This window comes from Zootoca vivipara, chromosome 2 (assembly GCF_963506605.1).
Source record: "Zootoca vivipara chromosome 2, rZooViv1.1, whole genome shotgun sequence".
NCBI lineage: Eukaryota > Metazoa > Chordata > Lepidosauria > Squamata > Lacertidae > Zootoca > Zootoca vivipara.
In genome coordinates, this window is record NC_083277.1 from 84,401,797 (window position 1) to 84,425,889 (window position 24,093).

The window sequence follows — 24,093 nt, forward strand, 5'->3', positions numbered from 1 at the left end:
GTTGAAAGGGAAGAACGGAATGGTAATATGTAAGTAGTCTGTGTTGTAGACTGAGACCTAAATACTGTAATCTGTATGGCTATTTGCCTCCAGTGAGAACTATCAGAATGGAAATGGAGCTGAGGGTGACATGCAAATACTGCCCTTATCTTTCCCACAATAATAATAATCAATGGGTGGGGGAGAGATATGACACTGTGTGTAGGCATCCAGTTAGTCAGGGTAGTGTATATGAAGTTGAGTGCTACAAAAATATAAATATATATGAATGGGACTTTTCCCCCTTGAGTAAGAAAAAAGTGAAAGCTGCCTCCTTTGCTTATTTCAGATTTGCATGCTTATGTTTGTATGAAGATGATATGAGTTGCCTCTGGAATTTATGTATCTGTTTACAAGCGTAAGGTATTATCCACTCTTGCTGGAGAGCAGTTCCTGAAGCAAGGAGTAATAGGCATCAGATTCCCCACCACCCGCTCCAAGCACTTAAAATATATACAGTGTGCATATATATATACATAATCCAGTCCGCGTTTTTCTGCCGCCTGCCTGGCTGTCTTGTCTGTTCTGAGGCACAATCTACCTTGCTGCCTTGCGCTTGGTCCCGGCGCCAGTTGCGATTGGCATGTGCGGAATAGCTCCATGGGCGTGCAGCGCGCCCATTGGCCGAGCCGGCCGCCCGTCCGGCGGACGCGGGGGGGGGGGGCTGCGTGAAAGTGTGCGTTGCACGGTAGCACTCCGCTGCTGTGTCTGTCGGTGTCTGGGGCCGGCCCGGCGGGCGGCGTGTGGGGGAGGCGGGGGGCGCGCACGCGCGCGCAGGGTGGGGGGATTGACGGAGGGGGGCCCCCCTTCGGTCCCGCGCGCTGTCTCGGCCAAGATGGCGGCGGGGACGGCAGCGGCGGCCGTGGCCCGGCTGGAGGGCCGCGAGTTCGAATACCTCATGAAGAAGCGCTCGGTGACCATCGGCCGCAACTCCTCGCAAGGGTCGGTGGACGTGAGCATGGGCCACTCCAGCTTCATCTCCAGGAGGCACCTCGAGATTTTCACGGCCCCGCCCGCCCAGGCCACCGCCAACAGCACTGCCGGCCCCGCCGCCGCCGCCGCCGATGGGACCGGGCCCCAGCCCGATGGTGCTGCTGCCGCCCCTGCCGCCCCTGTACCGTCTGGCGGCGGGGGCGATTTCTATTTGCGCTGCCTCGGCAAGAACGGCGTCTTCGTGGACGGGGTATTCCAGCGCCGGGGGGCGCCGCCGCTGCAGCTGCCCCGAGTGTAAGTGCGGAGCGGAGGGAGGGACTACCGGGCGGTGCGTGTGAAGTGGACGGGTGGAAGGAACACGCGCTCCGGCGGCACTGTGACCTCCTTTTCTTTTCTCCTCTCTCTCTCTCCGTCTCTCTCCCCCCCTTTCCCCGTTCCCGGTGTGTCAGTCAGGGGGGCGTGAGAGAGGCGGGTTCAGGCCTCTCCGCCAGACGCTCCGGAGGAAAGGGAGGGACGGCACCACGCCTTAAGGCTCTTTCTGTCCGCGGCACCCGGGCAAGGAGGCTTGAAGGGTGTCTGCAGTAAAGGAGCAGCACCACCACCTGAGCCCGGTTTCTTTTCTGCCAGGCTGGCGTGGGCATCGCGCGTGGTCGCTCGCCCGGTTTCCTAGCGCTTTCTGGAGCCGTAATGATTTATATATATCCCAGCCCCCCCCCACCAGGCGGTGTACTGTATTTATTTGGATGTAACTCGTGTTGGTTCGAGGCTTAAGTCGTAAAGGCTGCACAGTCCTCAACAAAATACAGTAACCCCTTTGCCCGCAGCGTTGATCGGGGCGAGAGCCTCCTTTCAAGCCACGCACATCTGTCATCTTATCGATTTGTATTTCCCCCATGCTACAGGAGGCACCGTGTCTTCCAAGGGAAAACGAAGCACTACAGACCTCCATTCCGTGCTCTGAACAAGAATGCCTCATGATACAATAGCCTTGTGGCTAAAATGTCACACTGGGGTTTAAAAATAATAATAATAATAATAATTCAGAAAGTGTGGTATGGTTTAGAAATGTGCTGATTTGAAATGGTATCGATTAGGAAATATTAATGGAACACCCCTTTTGAAACACAATAGTTTTCGGAGGTATTTAAATATTATTGCTTGTTAACCAATTTTCTAAATAAAAAAAGCCCCAACAACACTTGTTTTAAGTCAGCCCTTTTTAGGCACTTCAATACTTTTTACCATTGCTTAGTTATGTTTCTGTGTATAATGCTGTATTGTCAATATAGTTAAATGACTTGTTTGACCTCTGTCAACTGTGACTTCCATTCATACTGTTGGCAACGATACAGAAAAGCAAAGCAAATAGTCTGCTTTGCCTTGTTGAGTTATTTTGTTGAAACTGAAAGGAATCTGTTAGGAAGACACAAATACATTGTTTTTAATCATGGTTGTGCTTCATATACTTAATATACTGTAATTAAAAAAAATCAGTTTTATATTGAGTGATGGGAGCAGGTAACTTAATTTTAAAATTTGAAATGATACTTTCTGCTCCAATCCACACCTGATGATTTGTCACTGTGAATCTGAATATTCATTTGTGAGGAAAATTCTCTTAAGTATTTCATTTGTGAATTTGGTCTGTTCATTGTGATGATTTTGAGAGAATACTTTATTTAATTTTGTAGCTTAATGGGTTGTGATAGTTTTCAGAAGACCTTACAAATCTAGGAATATAGGAAGTGAGGTAACACGTGGTTTGAAATAAGACTGCTCTGTGATTACATCTGTTATTGTTGTCATGATTCCCTTCAGTGCATTATATGCACAAATAGCAAGCCCCCCCCCAAAGTTGGGAAAGTTCAAAGTCATTAAATGGTTAAATCACCCTCAAGAAAAAAATGCTGTTTAAAATGTTAATTTCAGGATGTAGCTAGCTGTGTTAGTGACATGTCACAGCATTCCAACCTGTGGTGTGTCTGAGAATGGTGTAACATAGTACATCACCTACACTGAGATACCATTTGCAAAATAAATTTTGATATAATATGCAAATATTAAGACTGATGCTGTTTTAAGCAGCACACTGATAATGCTATATTTATGTGAAATAACTAGTTATTAACTTTTAATGTGTAATTATGTGGAATTTACAGCTGATTTTTTGTCAATAGTTTATTTGAGATTTTCGTCTTACTTTCTTTTACAACTCCCTCCACCCCAATAAACTTAATTTCAAATGTATTTAATTGGATACAAGCATTGGCGATTTCAGTCAAAATTTCAAGTAGATGGACTTAGAATTAAAATCAAGGTCTAGTCCAGTAACCTGGTGTGTGATTAGTTATGTTCCTCTTGAGCAGCTCAGCCTGTGTGCAATTTCCTTGTTGATCCTTTCATCACTTTCAAGAATCAAATCCTTTTATAATGTGAAGGCATATATTTCTAGCATCTTTCTGTTACTCATAGTGGATTGAAGGCCATAGGCAAAACAATAAAACATTGAAAGTCTCTTATGTGGTACTGGACAGTCTTGTAGAATATTGTAAATAATAAGGGATCTTATTATTGTTTAACTTCAGAATGAGTGCTTAGGTAATCTTGAGATCTGCTTACCAAGGGACCTGGAGTGAAATTCCACCCCACTGAAGTCAGTTAGGAGCTTTGCCAGGGTTTCATCAGTGGTGTTTACTTAGACTTTGAAAAAGCCTGTTTAGCTATGAGTAGTTAGTCCGGCTTTCATTTAGGCTCAACAGCTTTTAATGTCTTTATATCTTCATGCTGAAAAAGAGTGTGTGGAAGCTTACAAATATTGGTGGTTTAATCAAAACTTATTTTCATTTCAGTAGGAAAGTTAAGCTCATGTTTCAGCTTGTAGAATCAAATCCTTTTATAATGTGAAGGCATATAAAGAAACCTTGAATTCTGTTGCCAAGAAATAAGGTTTTTACAAAGTTGTATGACATAGATCTTGTTTAAATCTAATAATCATTGGTTTAAAAACTATTAAAATGGAGCTTGAATAGCTTAGCTGTGCAAGAGTTCCAAATTATGTTTTGTATCTTGCTTCTTACCATGTTTACTTAGAAATAACTCATAGATTTTAATTCTTGTTACTTCTAGTCATACAGCTCATTTTGCAACTTGTGCACAGTGCAAAGCAATGTTTTGCATTAGTGTACTACACACTTGAAGTCTCTTTGTAGACAGGCAATCCTGCTTTGAGATTCAGTTTAAAGTGACACATTGTAAATTTTGTTTACAATGAACTAGGGAGCTTTAAGTTAGCTTGTATATTTTTCATATAAGTTACGTATCTGAAATTCACATTAACCTTCTGTGTTACAGTCCATATTTGGTTTTTTTAATTTTTTTGCTGTTCCACCAATCCTCCTTTTTTCTTTGGAGTTTTTGGTCTGACACTCAGAGATTTGACCTTAATTAATGTTATGGTTGTCCCACACCCTAAAGAATAGATAGTAAAAATCTATTTTGTGACATATTGGTTAGGAGACTAATAAGGGTATTGCCCTACTGTATTCTTGGAATTTTTCTCATGGGCTAATTCAGTTGCTTTTACTCTTTATAGTAAAAATACTTATTTTCAAATGTGTATGCTACCAATGAGTAGCCTGGAATTGTTCCATCTGTCATAATACTAGTAGAAATTGATAATGGAGATAGTCAGCTATGAGTTACATGTATCCTTATCGTGGTTACATAGCAGGTTTTGTTTAACTTAAACAGAGAATTTTGACTCAGACTGTAACTGTAGTTGTTTTACATACAAGCCATGGTGTTTGTCTTGCTTAGTATTTGTGTTTTGAGGAAGCAGTTTGTATACATCGCAAATCCTTAATCTGACAAATCCCAATTGCGTATTCAGGTGTTCCACCCCCCTCCTGTTTGGATACCTTAGAAACCCAGTATTGGCCACTTAAAATAATTTATAAAATTTGTTTAAATTAATTCTTCATAGCAGTTAAGTCATCTTAGAAATAATAAAATTTGAAAACACAGCTTGGGATGTCTTCATTCTAGTTTAAAACCTAGAAAGATGGAAGCCTTCTTTCAATCCATATATGTATCTAAAATGTGTAAATACTGAGAAGTATGGTAAATAGTTGTTGACTGCACAGCAAAGGTTAAGGTGGAGGTCTTGCAGTTAATAGGTATACACATTGATCACTTTTCTTTTTATAAATGAATTGTTTAAAGTTGTATCCTTCGTTGCTCAAGTGGCCAACCTGTGGCTCAAGGAGCAGACATCTGCACAACTGGACAGGAGCAGAAAGATTGCAAGTGTGATTATGCCATATGCACTCCTGCCAGCTTTCTCTTTGCAACAGTTTCTCTGTAGTTTAGAGGCAAAATTATACTAGACTCCAGGAGGACTGCATCTATTCATTAGTGTGTATTAGAGTAGCACTCTTACGTTGTGAACTGGAGTTTTAGACACACTTACCCCAAAGGTTGGCCATCACTGCTTTGAGCATTAGTAATAAAAACATGAATGATTGATATCTATTGACTGCTGTAGAATTAACATTAGATAGATGTTGGGATCTCAAGTTGCAACATGGTGGACAGCACTTCTGCTTCCCCTCGATTTTTATCAGTTCCCTGTTGCTGTCCAGATGCAATACTATTCCAGAGGCTTCCCCAGTGCTTAGGAGTGGATTTTCAGATGGTTACAACAGCTGTGGTCCAAGTCAGACTATATATACCGGTACTGTTATGTGTAGTTTTCTAGTAGAAATAAGAAACTGATGTTCTATGTTTCAGTCTCTAAAATACTGCGTGCTTATACATGTTTTCAAAATAAACACACATATCTGGAATAAAAGAATGATGTCAGTGATTGCTTCTTGGTTTTGATGGTATTTATTTGAAGTCTCAGTGATGTGTTGTGTCTTATCTTTAGGAGTAGAGGTAAAGGTAAAGGGACCCCTGACCATTAGGTCCAGTCATGACCGACTCTGGGGTTGTGGCGCTCATCTCGCGTTATTGGCCGAGGGAGCCGGCGTACAGCTTCCAGGTCATGTGGCCAGCATGACAAAGCCGCTTCTGGTGAACCAGAGAAGCACACGGAAACGTCGTTTACCTTCCCGCTGTAGTGGTTCCTATTTACTTGCACTTTGACGTGTTTTTGAACTGCTAGGTTGGCAGGAGCTGGGACCGAGCAGCGGGAGCTCATCCCGTCGGGGGGATTCGAACCGCTGACCTTCTGATCGGCAAGCCCTAGGCTCTGTGGTTTAACCCAAAGCGCTACCCGTGTGGTAGTTATCACTTTAAATACATATAAATGTATATATACATTTAAGCAGTAAATACAAATAGCAATAATATTTTCACAATAAGGAGTCTTTCAAGCACAATAATATTTAGAAATGCTTAGTTTAAGGTGTAACTCTTTCAGATGAAGAGTCTCTACCCTGCTTCATTTAATCCAGTTCTTTGCTGTAGACAACTTTTGATTTAGCCCTTACTAGCATGTCTCTTCAATATTGTATGTAAACAAACTGAACTGAGTGGGTTTATGAATCATTATCTTCCAAATTCTATTCATTGAGAAAAGGAATAGCCACAATTTCCAGTGAATCACTAATAAATCTTACTATACTGTGGCAGATATTTAAAATTTGAGATAAGATTTGTTTTAGTTCAACATAGGTAGTATGAACAGAGAATTCTAATCTTGTGATACAGTAATCCATAGAACCTCTAGGAGGGATTGCTTAAGAAATTGAAGAAAGGTTCAATTTACTACTTGTCTTGGGGTCAAACCACCTGTTAAATGCGAAATCCTTGTCTGATTTATTAAATGTTTTTAAAAATGAAATGAAGCTGCAGGGAGCTTCCAATTTGCCCCCAACACCTGTTGGATAAACAGCAGTGATGGGTTTGGGAGTGGGTATTATTAGGAGAAAATTACGTGGGGAAGATTTAAACACCCCCTTCAAAAGAACACACATGCTACTCTATACAAACTGAACTTAAAACTACATTTCAGTTAAAAAAAATCAATCACAAATATCCAGTATAAATGTGTAGCTTGATTCTTAACATACAATGTAGGATTCCCAAAGAGTAGTACATCAATAAGTTTCTAATACAGGCGAAAGGAAACCTTTATCATGCTGAAAACAGAAACAGCTGGTGATAGCCTCTTGCTCTTGAACATTAGACACTTACAGAAGGCAAGAGATCTGATCTAAACCCATTAGTGAATACTCTGTTTAAAACACTAGGCATCAGTTTTGTTCCCAAGACAGGTGTAGAACAGCATTGGTGTTCAACTGCTATAAACAAGATCAAAAACTTGTAACCGACTATGAATCCCATGGAATAACTTCTGCTGTGCATCAACTAAATAGTAAAAAAAAAAATGCTTTTACTATTTGACATCTGGCACAATTCATAGGAGATGTTTGCTGGTTAATACATTGCCACTGCATGTATTCTACAAACTGCAATAACTGACATCTGTGCCCTTTCATATGCCACTTACATTCTAAGCATATGAAGAATAGATGTGACTTCAAGGGGGTGCTATAATCAACCTGAGTCCAGTGGATTTCAGTTCAGGAGTATTTTCCTAATGGTAACTGAACAAGTTTCTTTTAAACAGTTTTAAACAGATCCTCAGAAGAAACTGCTTTAGTTTTTCTGAGGTAAAGCTCTTCTGATTTAAAATGCATTGGGCATCATTGGGCACCTTGAGGTCTTTTCATCTCTAGGTTTCCTGTTCTGGTGCCTCCCTCTCTTCCTTCCTTTTGGTTTATTTAGTTTTTCATTCACAGCATAGTTTAAACCTCTACTTTCTTTTTTACACAATATATCAATCTGTTATTGGGATCCAGCAGACTCATTTTCAGCTTCTAGCTATAAACAAATATTATGAACCTTGAATTTTAAAAGAAATATGGTAAATTGGGACACCAGAATATTAATCTAAATTCCTTATTGTGCTATCAGAGAGCCCTGGAGGAGAAAACAAAAGAGATGCATTGGTGAAGCACTGAGTTCTAACAGGAGAGAAAATAAAACGGAAAACAAAAGATGCCTAGTTGAAATATTACATAGTAAATACTGAAGTAAATACTGAAGGTATCTGAAGAAGTGTGCATGCACACAAAAGCTCACACTAATGACAAACTTAGTTGGTCTCCAAGGTGCTGCTGGAAGGAATTTTTTTATTTTGTTTTGACTACATCAGACCAACACGGCTACCTACCTGTAACTACAGTAAATACTGTAATGGAAGGGACCCAGTGTATCCCAGTAGCCTAACAGAGTCCTAAAAAATATTATAAATAAGAATCCAGTGTTACAGGGTTGCATTATAAGAGTGTTAACTAAGTCATGATGAAGCCAGCATGGATTGTAAAGTGGTTCTGGTTTTGCTAAGATGTTTTGCAAATATTTCAAACTGCTGCTGGGGTTCACATCAACCCCATTAACATACGAGGGTGGAGGATAAGCTACAGATGATCACCTTACTTAATCTATTGTGGGTTTTGATCTTTAAATCCCTTTCTGGCTTAGGGCCCTCGTATTTACGGGACTGCCTCTCCTGGTATTCCCTGCAGAGGACTTTAAGGTCCATGAATAACCATAGTTTAGAGCAGGGTCTCCAAACTAAGGCCCGGGGGCCGGATGCGGCCCAATCACCTTCTAAATCCGGCCCGTGGACGGTCCGGGAATCAGCATGTTTTTACATGAGTAGAATGTGTCCTTTTATTTAAAATGCAGCTCTGGGTTATTTGTGAGTCCTGCCTGGTGTTTTTACATGAGTAGAATGTGTGCTTTTATTTTAAATGCATCTCTGGATTATTTGTGGGGTATAGGAATTCGTCCATATTTTTTTAAAAAATTTAGTCCGGCCCCCCACAAGGTCTGAGGGACAGTGGACCAGCCCCCTGCTGAAAAAATTTGCTGACCCCTAGTTTAGAGATCCTGGGCCCTAAGGAAGTCAGACTATTCTCCATCAGGGCCAGGGCCTTTTCATTGATGGCTCCGACCTGGTGGAATGCTCTGTCCCATGAGACTAGGGTCCTACAGGATTTAACCGTCTGCCGGGCCTGTAAGACAGAGCTATTCCACCTGGCCTTTAATTTGAACTCAGCCTGATCTTTTATTTCCCTTCCCTTCTCTTCCCCCCTCCCCCTTTTTATGAAGATTACCCGCTCTGGGACCCCACAGCTATTTCTCCCCTGACCTCCTCGCTGGCCCAAGTACCGTAGGTCTAATTTAGCCAGCCAGCCCTGGTGACTATAATGTTTATTGGGTGGATTTTCCCCAAATTGATTCTTGAATTTTATTGTTATTTATGCTTTTATACTGTATTTTATGCTGCTTTTGTGTTGTATTACAATTAAATGTTTTAAATTTGTTGTTAGCCACCCTGAGCCCAGGTTTCTGAACCATGAAGGGTGGGGTATGAATAAATTATTTATTATTATTATTATTAATGACTGAAGCTACTAATACTGGATCCATAAAACAAAATTGGGGTAACAAAAGCAGCAGCAGGAAGTGTTACTAAAAGGAGGAACTTGGATTTTTGTTGATGCTCGTGGCTGGATCCTGAAAATTATAGCAGAGGTTACATGATGGCAGCCTTCACTGTAGCTCTGCCCATTGCACTATGTCACATAGCATGAGCAAAATTTTCTGTTAAATACAGTAAATAGCATTGGCAACTATAGTCCCACTTAGTTTTGCAGAAACTTTCATGGATGTGTTTGTATTTTTTCTGGTAAACAGAAACTCTATAAACAGAGCTTGTAGACAAACATGAGTGATAATATAGTGGCAGCATACCTCTTTTCCTTCCCATCAAATTAATTTTTCTCTCCAGTTACTCTTTAGATTGGTGGGGATATACCAGTTGACTTTAGTTTTGCTGGGCTTGCCTCTCCTCGGAGTGACTTGCAGCATTGTATGGGAGGGGCAGACACTGACATTCACATAATAATCTGTGGATGACACACTGACTGCATAGTGAATGAAGAGATAATAATAATAAAGCTATTTTTGTAGTCATTGTAGCTTTCCCCCAAAGAAGAAAATGGTGATTCTGGTTTTGGGGTGATTTTGAAAGGAGAAGCTGTTGAATCTTCATCTTATCTCAACATTGTTTATGCAGTCCTGGGTTTTTATAGAGAGCATGCTATAAAGGTAAAGGTAGGTATTTGCCACTTGCTATCAACTCTGTGAATACTATAACAAAAATGTATTTTTATTTTCCTATTTGCATTTATATATCACCAAACTTCCATGCAGGCACTGACCTTAGCTTCAGCTAGGTACTGGCCTCACATGTCTTCAGACCATACTTTGGGGACTACTCCCTAAAGTGTTTGCTTCTGTATGTCTTGAAATCTATAGATTCAGTTGTGTGAAAGCAACAACATTCTGATGATCACATACTGAATTTTCCAAATTCAAAGAGCAGTTTGCTTTGTGGAATGCAAGTCTGTTTAAGCTTGTTTCAATAATCCAAGAAACTATGTAGCATGATCCTAAGCATCTTGATTCAGAAATAAAGTCCCACTGAGTTCAATGAAGCCACAATTACATTTCTTTCCTCCAGAAAAAAACTGTTATATTTATGTTTTTAAAAAGAAATCAATTTCTTTTTTCAGACTGTAAGTTTGGAAATTTGGGATACAATGTTATGGTGTTTCCATTCCTATCTGAACAGCTAGTTCTAGAAAGTGGGGCAGAGGTGCTACAGCTTGGTTCAATGACATTTATGTTATAGGGGTCCTGCAGGGTTCCATCTTGTCCCACATGCTGTTTTATATATTAGGTAAGTGCCATCAATAAGTGGGTGAAACCCAGCACTACTTTCATTTTCAGCTGATTCAAGGAAGGCAATGTAAGTACCAGATCAGCATCTGGGTTTGATTATAGACAGAATTAGAGTCTGTTTATAGACGGAATTAGAGTCTCAGAGGAATTCAATGTTGTTTTCCAAATGGAACTATCCCCCCATTTGTTGTTCCCCTGACCCCCAAGAGCTGGTTTTGAGGTCTTGCAGAGGGTGGAGAGGGGAGGAAGCCTCATTGCTTTACTGGTACTCATTGTGCTGGCTGAAACTATCACAACTAATATGGTCCTCAGTCTACAGAAGATGGAGGTGCTGTTTGTAGGTGATTCATTTATCCAGCTTAGTGGTATAGAAACAGTTATGGGTGACCTTGCCCTTCTTCTGAAAGAGCAGGTTTGTGTTCTGGAGGTGATCCTCCATCCAGCTTTGGAGATGCAGGGGCACAGAGTACCTTACACAAGTTTGAATTCTTCCTGTACAGAGGGGATCTAGCTCAGTTAACTATGCATGGCAACCTCCTGATTAGACTATCACAATGCATTATACATAACATTGACTTTGAAGAGAATTCAGAAACTGCTGTCAGAGCAAAATACTGCTATGAGAGTGCTAACTGAAAACCAGATGTTGGGGCTGAAACCTTGTTGATGTTGAGACATATATCTGGTTCCCTGTCCTTACTGGACATGAGTCAAAGTACTGATGCTTACTTTTATTCAATATGAGCATGCTCATGTCTTAAGGTCATCATCAGATGTCCTTTTTGGGGTAGTCCTGCTATCACTGATACAGTAGGTGGCAACTGGGGAATGGGATTCTTTTGTGCCCTGTTTAATGAATCACACCTCAGGGAAGCTTGACTTGTGCCCATCTTCAATTGGAGCAAAGGCCCTTTTGTTTTTCTGAGTGTTTAAATATCTTAATTTTGTTTATTTACCTACTGTGTCTGGATTTTTATGCTGCTGGTTGTTTGCTTTTATTAGCTTATTAGCTTTGTCTGAACCCAGACAAATGTTGGTTAATCTTAATTATAATCTCTTGGAACTGAACCCTACATAAGATGTCCATCTGAATTTCTTAACAGAATGTAGATGGTGTCGCTGATTTTTTTCTTAAAAAAAAATTTCATTTGTTTCAACAAGTTGTCATTAAGATAAATGTAAGCACTAGCAGTTCGAAAGCACGTCAAAGTGCAAGTAGATAAATAGGTACCGCTACAGCGGGAAGGTAAACGGCGTTTCCGTGTGCTGCTCTGGTTTGCCAGAAGCGGCTTTGTCATGCTGGCCACATGACCTGGAAGCTATACGCCTGCTCCCTCGGCTAGTAACACGAGATGAGCACCGCAACCTTTAAGCACTATTTACTTGAAATTTCAATGGTTTTTTGCTAAGTAATTTTACATTCTCTATTCCGATTCTCATGTTAAACCTTGGATAGTTCTCCAGTAAGTACATTGTACCTCTCTAACATAAATAGGTTAGATACATACAACCCCCTTTTCTGGGGCAGCCTAAAGATTGGCTCATTGACTGTAATCTAAAGCTTGGTTAACATTAATCATAAGTGCTTAGATTCTTACACACTGATCCTTTGTATGGACAGCAGTTTGTAGTACTGAATGTAAGTCTTTGTACCATCTTAGAGATACAAAGCTGCCATTTCAGCAAGGTAGGACGTTATCTTTTTCCAGCCACACTTCCAGTCAGGTGCCTTTTTGCCATTCCCACACTAGCAGCACACCTGCTGGTGTGGAGGTCTAGCAGGGAAGGAAGCAGGTTCTTGTGCTTTGGTTGATATTATCTGCTTCATAAAGCAGTGATTCTCCCAATGTGGGCTTGGCCTGGAAAAGGTATCAAGACATAGGTGGATTTTTATGTTTGATGTTTTATTGTGTTTTTATATTGGATGGAAGGCGCCCAGAGTGGTTGGGGAATTGGGACAACCCAGTCAGATGGGCAGGGTACAAAATAATAATAGTAATAGTAATAATAATAGTAATAATAATAGTAATAATAGTAATATAAGAGCTTTTAGAGGATTCTCCCTGGATTTGTGAGGATAGCTGCTTCCCCTCTGACTGCTTTGATGACCTGCTTTGTTCTAATGGTGTTCTCCTATATATGGTTTTAGGACAGAGATAGCCAGTGTGGTACCTTCCAGATATTGTAGGCTACAGTAGTCATAATTAATCTCTTACCATTTGTGCCATGTAGCTGTGGCTGATGGGAGTTGGAGTCCAAAACTTTTGGAGGGCACCATACTGTTCCTGTTTTAGGAAGTATCAGATATGGCTTGCTATCTTTCCTAATGCTAGTAATTGATCAGTGCCGCAGTCTACAGTTTTTTTGTGAACACCAGCAGTTGTATGTACATGACTGTATGTAAGGATCTCTGCACAACCAGTTGTGGAACAGACTTAATAATGCTGGATTTGGGATGGGGGTAGAATACAGAATAAGCTTACAAGGGTGGCATAAGCTCAAGGTTTGGGAGACACTGGCATAGGAATTGAGAGGCTATTGAAAATGAGTGATTAGTCTGCTCTTATCATCAGACAATCGGATTTCAGTGGTGCAAGTTTTAAGTACAGTATGTCAAAGTAGGAAATCTGTAGGAATATGTCCAAAATGATGCACTTAGAAAACTGTTGAAAAGTAGATGCTCTTAATGGTTAATCTGAAGAATGCTTAGGTGCACTGTTTCATGGGTTGTTAAGTTTAAGTGATATGCTGATCTTGTTGGACCATATGCTGACTGGGCTTGTCTAGGAGAGTGTGGAACTGAAAAGGTTACAGATTAATTAGGCCGTAACCTGTGCTGTATATTGCTGAAAACAACACTGCTTTGTTGTTATGTTGGCTACTGCAGCAGTTTGCATCATTCATCTACCTCCTCCTTCAGAAGTAAGAGTGCATAAAATGTATGATTCCATGAATTGAACAGTGTGTTTGTTTGATTTAATATATCTCGTTTTGTAGTAAGAAAAGGCTCTCAAAATGGCTTGCATAAGATTTGCACAATATAGTCACATTATAGAATCACAGTAATTTGAAGTATAGTCCATGTTTTAATTTTATTGTTCCCTTCAGAAGCTACAATAAACACATCTAAATAAAACATTGGGCTAGATGGAATTAGCATCAAGAGTTAGAACAGATGAACCTACCAGCCTATGTCCTTGGCTTCTTATGTTCCCATTTTACACATGCATTGGAAGTTGGATGGGGAGAATTATGTTTGGTCTGCATTTCAGAGTGAACCAGCCTATTTTGCCATTCTTGCACTGATACATTGCACACTTTGCCATATTTTGCAGTGCAGTTTTGGTTCAGAAAAATGCACACAAAATGCATATTGTCTAAATGCATTTTAGTGCAGTTTTTTTAAAAGAAAGATAGAATGGATTTATGATTTAATACATATGAAAGTGATACTGACTGGAAAAAGACTGATCTGTCAATTCCTAATTGAAAGGCGCACAAGGTAGGCATCCATAACTAAGCAGGTCTGGATCTGGTTGGTGCCTGGATGGGAGACCATCTGAAATATGATGTGTTCATTATTTTTTAATTATTTTTTATTTTATTTGTGAACGCTTCCCATGACACATACCAAAGCACTTTACAATACTGTAGAATAAAAACACATATGCAATTGCTTGTATAAAACACACCAGAACAGTTACATGTATAAAACTTTTATAATCAAACTTTTATAATAAAAGCAATTAAAACTATACACACACACACACACACACACACACACACACACAATTTAAAGCACCAGCAGATACATAAAAGCAATTTACATTACAGGCAGAACTTGGCAGCAGCAGAAGCTGGGAGAGCGACATACTTGATTTCTGCTAGAATCCAAGCCTGTGACTATGGGAGAAACAAGAAATTTTGGGGTGTTGTTAAAGCTGTAAGCCTCTCCAGCTTATGTTCAGGTTGTATATATGAGTAAATAAACCAAATACCCTAAAGACACCACAGTCTCTGCTGTCTCTTATTTCCAGGAAACCAAACCTTGGGTAAGTGCATGTAACCCCAGCCTGGAATTTCTCATTGCTTGAAAATTAGGGTAGTGTATAACAGTATTTTCTTCTTCTTGGTTTTAATGTATCTATATGGGTTTTTTGTTGGTTGGTTGGTTGGTTGGAAGTTGCTTTGAGTTGCCTTTGGCAAGAAATAGTGGCTAATCACTATTTTTTTAAAGAAAAAATACAAATACCAAAAGGAAAAAACTCTTCTCTTAGAAGACTTTTTGAAAAAGGAATGCCTTGTATGTATGTCATACATGGAAAAAAGGTGGGATATAAATAATGTACAGTACTCTCCAAATCACAGTAAACACAGCCACATTATCTCAGTATATAGCCTTAATTTTGTGTTCAGGTGAAGGTGCTAAGTTGTATGCACCCTTCATACTCCTAAAAACATCTGGCTTGTCCTCTTTTTGGTATTATGAGAACATTTCTGACAGAAAAAAAGTGTTTATCCAGAAATTTAGTCAAAACTTACAAGTGGCTGCTTGAAATGTATGCTGTTGATTGGTGTGATGTGGCCTAAATGTTACTACACCAAAGAGACAACCTGCTTGCATATGAATGAAAAGTTGGGAAAATGTCTAATAGAAGGGTACAGCTTTTTGTTTGTTGACCTTCTCACATGGAAACATAGATACTTACAGTGGTTATAGAATAGAAAATCCTTTTCTGCTTACAATATGAATTAATTTAACAGCAGGAAATAATAACAAACTGAAAGGGGAAAAGTTGGCTTGATTTTGAAGCAACTGTTCTATTGCTTCAAAGTGGCATAAGTTGTTTAAGATGCTGAAACAGCCATTTATAAATCTGAAGCAAGTGTAGACATGCAGTCCTCTTCCAGACAAATTATATTCATTCATGTTCTTAAGGTTGAAGATGAAATTTAGAGACCACACAACCAGCCTGTGTTTAGCTTTTGTGTTGAAAGATGCCAAATACTTAAAAGTGCAGCGTTTCCATAGGCAGAGTTTCTTTTGTACTCGCAGACGATGGAGCCTCAAATTCCAGAGGCATTACATGGGTAGTTTTAATGAATTAGTGTCTGGTTTTCCTGCAGCTGATGTGACAAGCAGCTTTATAAGCTGCTTCCCATCGATCCCTGCTTTCCAGCTCTTTTGTGTCTTCTGCTTGGAGGAAAACGATGAAGAGCTTGGTTTCTACAGTAACTACTGCCTGCAGGCAGATTTCTTTCAGGGTTCCTTTCAGTCTGTGCAAGGATGCTGTGTTTGGTTTCTTTCGAGCTCTTTTCTTTGGTAGCCTTGTAGGTTTAAATTTTATAGGGTTTAATGTTGCAAAGTATGGTAGGATTTGTATTTCCAAGTGAAGTATGTTTTCCAGAAGTGGCTTAAATTGGTGTTAGTTGCTGTTGGCCTGAAATCATTTTTATTGCAGGTAGAAAAATGGGTGTAAGCTAAATTTGTGGGGTGTTGTGCTTGTAAAAATACATATAGTGTAGGGAGGAAATTTGGTTCAGTTTATGGAGGAGTTGGTTGTCCATCTTATTTTCAGTCTAAATAAGAACTCTGTTGGATCACTTCAACTCTCCATCTAATCCAGCATTCTGCTTCCAGAGGCCAGATGTTTCCAGGAAGCTCACAATTAGGGCTTCCCTTCCCTGCTGCCTGTCCTCAACATCTGGTATAGTGCCTCTGAACCTGAGTCTGTTTGCTTCTCATAGAATCATCAAATTGTAGAGTTGGAAGTGACCCTGAGGGTCATCTAGCCCAGCCCCTGCAATGCAGGAATCTCAACACACGGTCCCCCATCCCACTTGAAATCTTTCCCAACCCTGCTGGCTTTGCAAATGTGCTAGCAGCTTTATTGCTGCACCACTAGGGAAATATAGCTAATATCTTTTTATAGATTTCACTTCCACGATTTTGTCTAATTCCCTTTTAAAGCCATCTAACACAGTTTTACTATTGCCATAGTTGAGCACTGTGAAAAGCACTGTCATCCATCTTGAACCTACCCTGATTCACTGAGTGACCCAGAGTTCTAGTACTATGAGAAGGAGAATTTGGGGGGGGGTATGCTTTTCATTATTTGTTACCTTCATAGGTGTTCCAATCACTGGATTGTTTTGGTTTCTGATTTCTGTACCTTTGTAACTGTGTAATACATGTTGGAGATACCCTTTGAAATATTCAGATAAGAAAACTATTTTGTGTGAATGTGTATGTATTTATATTATTGACTAATGTGGATGACGATTGATTACAGCTTTAAAAACTAGGTCTATGTCCCAGAAAGAGCAGGTTTGAAAATGTATCAGGAATAGAGAACACAGTATTTCTATGCAGTTTTTTCTTCCTCCACTCCCATGACATTCAACTGTTTGAAACAGCCCTTGGTTGTCTGAGTTATCTCAACTGAACAAGTTGGTTGGAATCCTGCCATACTGTAGGATCACAACTTGCACACATTTAACTTGCACAATCACAGTTCTATGCACTTGGCAGCTGGCCAGCTAGTATCACGCAAATATGTGTGTGAGGCGGAGAGTTTAAAAGCCCTTTGCTTGCTGAGTTTTCCTGCGTGGAAAGAGCTCTTAATTTCTCACCCTTGGAATCTGGGAAACACTTGCGTGGGCTATGGATGCTTTTGCGATATCTCAGGTGACCCTGTGATATCTTATACTGGCTCTGGCAGGTAAGATTTTTCATGTAGAAGTGGTTCTAGGGGGTTGTTCTGACTAGACATGATTTCAGTTTTACACACTACCCCTCTACCCAGAACATAACATACACACCCCAAGACACTATGTACTGTATTTTGATTATTATTTTTTGGAAAAAAGGAGTTCTTGAGGTTTTTAATGTATGCCCTTTTATGATGTATGGATCGTTTCCTAACCAATTTTAGGTCAGTGTGTAGGACTAAGGCTTTTGATTCAAACCTAGCTTTTCATGATACTATGCTGTTTCTGTGAATGCCAGTTTTGGTCTTTATATGTGTGTTCAGTTCTCTGTGTTATGCCTTTTTTAAAACGGCAAATAGTAATTGGTCATTTTGTAACCTGAAATAACACTTTACAATTAACATTTTATTAGGGTAAAGTAATACTGATGAAATTATGCAAATAAAAATTTATAATCTTCCAGTTAATATGTGCATTTTATTTTTATTTTGCAGATGTACATTCAGGTTTCCCAGCACAAACATCAAGATAACATTTACAGCTTTATCCAATGAAAAAAGAGAAAAACAGGAGTCCCCGCAGTCCCCAGTGAAACCTGTGCAACCCCAGATCTCTCCCCTAACAATAAACATTCCAGACAACATGGCTCACCTGATCAGCCCTCTCCCTTCTCCCACAGGAACCATCAGGTATTTAGACATTGTGATACTGCATGCACAATTAATATAGGACCACAGAATTTAATACGAAGTAATACATCACTTGAAGTTTTCATTTGTGCAATAAAACTTGGAGCTCAGCTCAACCTGGGAATAAACTGTAGACTTGCACGTTCTCTTCAGCCTCCTAATTGTGCTGGTCATACTTGAATTTACAGTACTATGGATTACTCAAGGCCAAACTAGAGGTGATGGTTACAGACACATATTTTTCATTGTGGGTTTGCCCCAATTTTATATAAAGTAGGTGAGAGAGGATGCCCTTTGCTTACCTTGATATTACGCCCATGGGGCAAGACAGCACCATGGAAAGCTCCAAGTGAACAAACTAATCACAAAAGCTTTTATGTCTCCAGATCAGCTTCCAAAGCACTGTCCCTTCCTTAAGGTGTAGAAAACCTTAAAGCGGCAGGAATCTTAACTTGAAGCCCAGCATTCTTCCTTCTCCACTCATAACACTTTTCCCTGGGCTAACTGCCTGTGGTGATGGGCCAACATGGTGATTTGGGTTCCTGTCATAAAGGGAGTTACTTCCTTGGGTGGGTTCAGGCTTTCGAGTTACAGGCTCTGGAGGATCCAAGCCAAGTATTTCTGCTTCAAGGGTGCCAGATCTAAAGCACTGTGGCCTGGGTCAGTATCCAGCACCTTTACTTTTGGTGCTGCTAGTTTGATGGATTAGGAAGATGCTGACAAGAGTGTGGGTCCTGACAGATGCTTCAATTTTAAGAGGAAGAGAGGCATGTTGGTGAGTGGTGCTGAATACCTTCCATGATCACTTAACTTCCTGCAGCTACTACCCCCCAGTGCTTTTTCTCCCAGCCAGGCTTGCTTCTGCTACTGGAGCAGGCTGAGAGAACAATTGGAATGGTTGAGAGCAGGGAGTTTTAATGGTGGATGTGAAAGGAAGGTTCTATAGTTCCCACTCACATGCCCCTTGCTCCTAACCTACATGATTGGGGCAAATCTTCATTTAAAAGGAGAGGTCTGCTGCTGTTGTGTCTAGTTTGGCTTTCAATATGTGAGTGTTTAGAAATTGTCAGACTTGGAACATTTTGTGAACCAATGATTCATACCTGCTGGGATTCCTGGGAACATTAGATTGAGTTTAAGAACCATGATAAATGTTGGCTATGTGGTAACCTAATAGCTGGTTTTATATGGGTGGTGGGCATGCTCAAAATCACTTAACAACATGGACCATCTCTCTAATAAGCCATCTTTATTTATTTATTTTGTTTGAAGCTTATAAATATTTTGTTGAGTTTTACTGATAATTCAGTTAATTAAAATGTGGGGAAATTCAGCTGATATTTCTTATAGCAGCTATTTTTTGCCTTCAATCAGTGCTCTCTCTAGTAGGGAATGGTTGGCTAAGATCTGAAAAATTGCTGAGATGACATATTTTAACAGCACAAATGCAAAGATGGGGGCGGAGAGGCCAAAGGTGTTTGTGTTTATACAATGTTCAGCCAATACCTCACAAACAGGTGTTTCTGTTGTGTTGACTATCTTCATCTCTTATCTCCGTTCTTAACCTGAAGCATTCTTAACCTGAAGTGCACTTTCCCATTGAAAGTAATGGAAAAGTGGATTGATCCATTCCAGGCGATGAAAAACACCCCCTAAAACAGCAATTTAACATGAATTTTACTGCCTAACGAGACCATTGATCCATAAAATGAAGGCAATAATCAATGTACTGTACTATAAAATAAATAAGACAGTATTGTAGATGAAAAAAATTAACATTTATTTTTTTCTTACATGCACTGATGATAGTCATTATTTGGATGGGGTGCTTTTATCCATTTCTGCAGTCACACAATCAACCAGTAGCTGAACTGGGCTCCACACGACCCCCAAAACAATGACAGAAGGCAGAAGTCCCCCAAACAAAGGAGCAAAGCAGAGACAAAGGCACAGGCATAGGGCCGACTCACATAAACAAATCCCCAAATCTCTTGCAGAATCCCAAAATCTTCCACTCCCCCCCCCACAGGGTCAGTGGGCTTACCTAGCTAGGTGCCACCCATCTTGCTACAGCTGGGGGTGGGGCAAGGGTTGGAGGGTTGGTAAAGGGCTTTTCGGCCCAGGCTCATCTTTGTTTTCTTAACAGCTTCACTGCTCTCGGTCTTCATTAGGTAAGTGTTCCTTACCTAACTTTGGGGCTGAAATGCGACCTGCTGGGCATCCTGAGGATGTCAGGGCCTGGCTCCGGGCAGTTGTGAAGGCCTCGGAAAGCTCTCACGGTTGGAGGCTGATCGCGGAGCCTCCAGAGCCCCATGGATGTCAGGGCCTGGCTCCCGGCATTCACGGAGGCCTCCGAGTGCTCCTGCTGCTGGAACCCAGTCGTGGAGCCTCCGCAGGCCCCGCGGGTATTTGGGCTTGGCTCCGGGCAGTGGCGAGGCCTCCGAGAGCTTGGAACACTCACTTCCGGGTTAAAAACGTTCGTAACCCAAAAAAATGTAACCTGAGGCGTTCGTAACCAGAGGTACCACTGTATGGTCTTGATTCTTTGTGAGTGTTCACTTAGAAAACTTGCAAAGAATTTATCTCTTTTGGGGAGAAAAGTTGGGTATGCAGGCATCTCTAATTGCAATTTAATAAAATCATTTTTACCAAGGATGCAAAGGCAATTTGGATGTCATTTGCAAAATAGTTTAAGCAGCTAGAATGTGCAGAGTGCATTTAAGTTGGTTTTCTACCAACAAAGGTGGCAAAACTGTGAATTGAGCTGAGACTTTGGAATCATGATTTGTTTGTAGTAATATGTTCAGTGAAAAATGTGTGCGGTTGATTTTAACTCACACTGCAGTGTCTACATAACAAGTAATGAATGAAAATGCTTCTGTAGATCTATTGCAGTTGTCTTTGTGTTGCCTAGAGTATGTGGGCTGTATCCAATGAAGTCATTGAGCTTAAAGAATCATCCCTGTTCATGCAGTAGAATTTCCCCTCCATTTCCTTTCCCCATGTGCTCCTGTGCACCCCACACACCTTTTCTGGGTTTCTCCCCAACCCTCCAGAGCAGATTGTAGGGAGGAGAGGGAGGACTTTTCAACTTTATAGCATTAAGAATAGTATTCAAAATAACTTTGAAAACATTACAAGGCTTTTCAGCTTTTCAGCATTAAAAATAATAGTCATGGCTGCTTTGAAAACAATTTAAGAAAGGCACTACATTATAAATGCTGGAATCTAAAGGATTGTTCATGCAGCATTCTGTGCACATGCTGTGACTTTTGTGAGTGTTCCCAACTCCGCTTCTTACTGAAATCTCTCATCACTGCCCCCCCCCCAAAACCTGCTCCTGAAGGTCATGGGGAGCTGGAGTGGCAGTGAGGTTCTGTAGCTAAAATGAGAATCACACAGTGTGATTGTTTACAGGCACCTTGGAGTTTTATTTTAAATTACCTTTTTGTGCATGTGTTATTTTTGGGAAATTATAATACATTACACATTTTATTGCCGTTGCTTTGTGAAAATAAAGCATGTCCAGCAGCTTCTGAGGCACATAAATATAAAATCACATTGGTTGATTCTTGGTATCAAAACAAACATTCGTCCATGCAAATTCTTTCCTATCAGAACAAAACATAAACAACATATCTCAAGAGAAGCAATTGTGACCATATAATCTTTCTCAAGGGAGAACTGACTAGAACTTCTGTGTGTTACCCTGCACATTTATATGAACAAGGTAAAAGGAAGACCCAGAGATGCCAATATTTTCCATGGAACTTTTCCCCCAACAGTGATACCAAACTTCCGTGTTTAAAGACTCAAAATGCATTAATTGTGAGAGATCAAAGGTAAATCAAGCTTTTAAGATTCCTCCTTACAGCATCTTCACAGTACTGATTGGAGCTGCATAAATTATTGACTCCAACTATATTACCAAATAAGATCTATATTAAAAACTAAGCTAAATTGGCTAAGGTAAGTTTGAATTGGCTGACTAAAATGTGCCCTTATGAAATGGGCAGCACATGTAAAAATAATAATTATATATAAATACTTTAAAAAACCCACCTACACATGGCAGGCACCATCTTAGAAAAAGCATTCCTTTTCTTTGTTTAATACAAAAAGAATTAATATTCTAAGACATTGTCTGCTATGACATCCACATGCATCATCAAATGGCTTTTTGTTCTCTTCAAAACTATTTGTTGCCATAAACAAATTGAATCAATTTAAAATTGCATGCTGTTAATTTCCTTTTAATTGGGTGGAGGCCCTATTGAGAATCTGTAGAGAAGGGTCAAAATATATATGAATCCCTGTTCCTTTTGCAAACAGGAACTTTTCAGATTTCTACTCCTATTGTCAGCCTCCACCCAAAAAACCCCCATCCAAAGACTGAAGAGCCTTTGGAGCAGAAACTCACCAGGGACTGTTGTCAACGGAGATACTGCCTTTCCCCCTGCACATGAGAGGAAGCTCTTTGCACTCACACATGTAGATAGTGTGTTTGGATCTCACCATAGTGTTTGCTGAAAATTAAATGGAAGATGGAGCCATTATGTGGGCTTATTCTCCAGCTAACAGCTGGTTTGGCAATAGTTGACTGTTGTCTGGATAGTGATCCTGTTCAGGGGTGGGTATGTCTTTGTCATGCAGGTGCTTCTCTAAAGCTGATTTGTTTATCAGTTGTACATTTTAGAAGCCACATAGTCAACATTTTGAATGCTTTTAAAAAATAAGTTCATTCTGAAAACTTCTACAAATAAAGTTGATAGCTATTCAGTTTGAAATGCTGGAATAGGCCCATAAGCCAGTACTATTGTGGGCATGCAGCAAAACAGACTTCTTAACAACAGTAGCTCTGGAGTCAGTTGGTTCCCTTTTCTCCACAGGTTGATCTTTAGTCTGTGTTGTTTTATCCAATCTAGCAAAGTTTTTGGTATTGTTCATTGTGAAGAATAAACAAATTATATGTTCCCTTATATCATCCTTTTTTGAAATCTTTTGAATTGGTTTATTGCCCTTCTCATTACAGTCATACCTCGGTTTACGACCCGTTCGGGTTGTGAACAGTTTGGGTTACAAACTCCGCAAACCCGGAAGTGTTTTCGGCGCGCCGCATGCGCAGAAGCGCGGGGGGGCGCTTTGTGCATGCGCAGAAATGGCGCTCGGTTTGCGACCTTTTCGGGTTACGAACCGCGATCCGGAACGGATCGTGTTCATAACCCGAGGTACTACTGTATAGCCCATTATATCCTGAAGAGGATTTAGATCATTGTAGCATTTCTTTTGTAACTGGTGTGCATTACTGAGGTGTCCTCGGCTATCTCAAATCTAATCTATTGAAGATAGGGAAATGCACCTAAAACAATTATTTGCATTCCTAAGGTTACCATCCTGAATGTAGTTCCTCATTTGATCTGACTGTAGTTGGTGGACACATGTGAGAGATTTGCCTACATGTACAGATATTTATTCCAAACTAATATGTGACAGTTGGCACCTACAGTGGTACCTCGGTTTAAGTACACAATTGGTTCCGGAAGTCTGTACTTAACCTGAAGCGTACTTAACCCGAAGTATGAGTGTAATTGGTTCTGGAAGTCCATAGTTAACCTGAATCATACTTAACCTGAAGCGAACTTGCCCATTGAAAGTAATGGAAAGTGGATTAATCCGTTCCAGGCGGATCCGCGGAGTACTTAAACTGAAAGTACTCAAACTGAAGCGTACTTAAACCGAGGTATGACTGTACATGCAACCACTTTCATATTAACAAGCAATTCTGGCATCTAGTAAGATTGCCAGATTGCAGCCTGGAGACTCTTCTGTCTCTTTTACAGTCTTGCAGCCATGCAGGAGGATGCAGCTGTGGCTTTAAAAACCAGCATTTGGACCACTT

At 40.4% G+C, this 24,093-nt stretch overlaps 1 protein-coding gene across 2 annotated transcripts in view; it reads left to right on the forward strand.

Annotated features, from left to right (window-relative positions):
• The first annotated feature begins 735 nt into the window (after nt 1–735).
• FOXK2 (forkhead box K2) overlaps nt 736–24,093 on the forward strand; it is a 34,285-nt gene continuing 10,927 nt past the window's right edge. The window contains exons 1-2 of one of the 2 annotated variants that reach the window (XM_035104753.2): nt 736–1,266; nt 18,000–18,194. In XM_035104753.2, coding sequence (XP_034960644.2) covers nt 875–1,266; nt 18,000–18,194 — 587 coding nt within the window. In that variant the 5' untranslated portion in view covers nt 736–874. The remainder of the gene's footprint in view (nt 1,267–17,999; nt 18,195–24,093) is intronic. The other variant, XM_035104752.2, reaches the window with a different exon arrangement.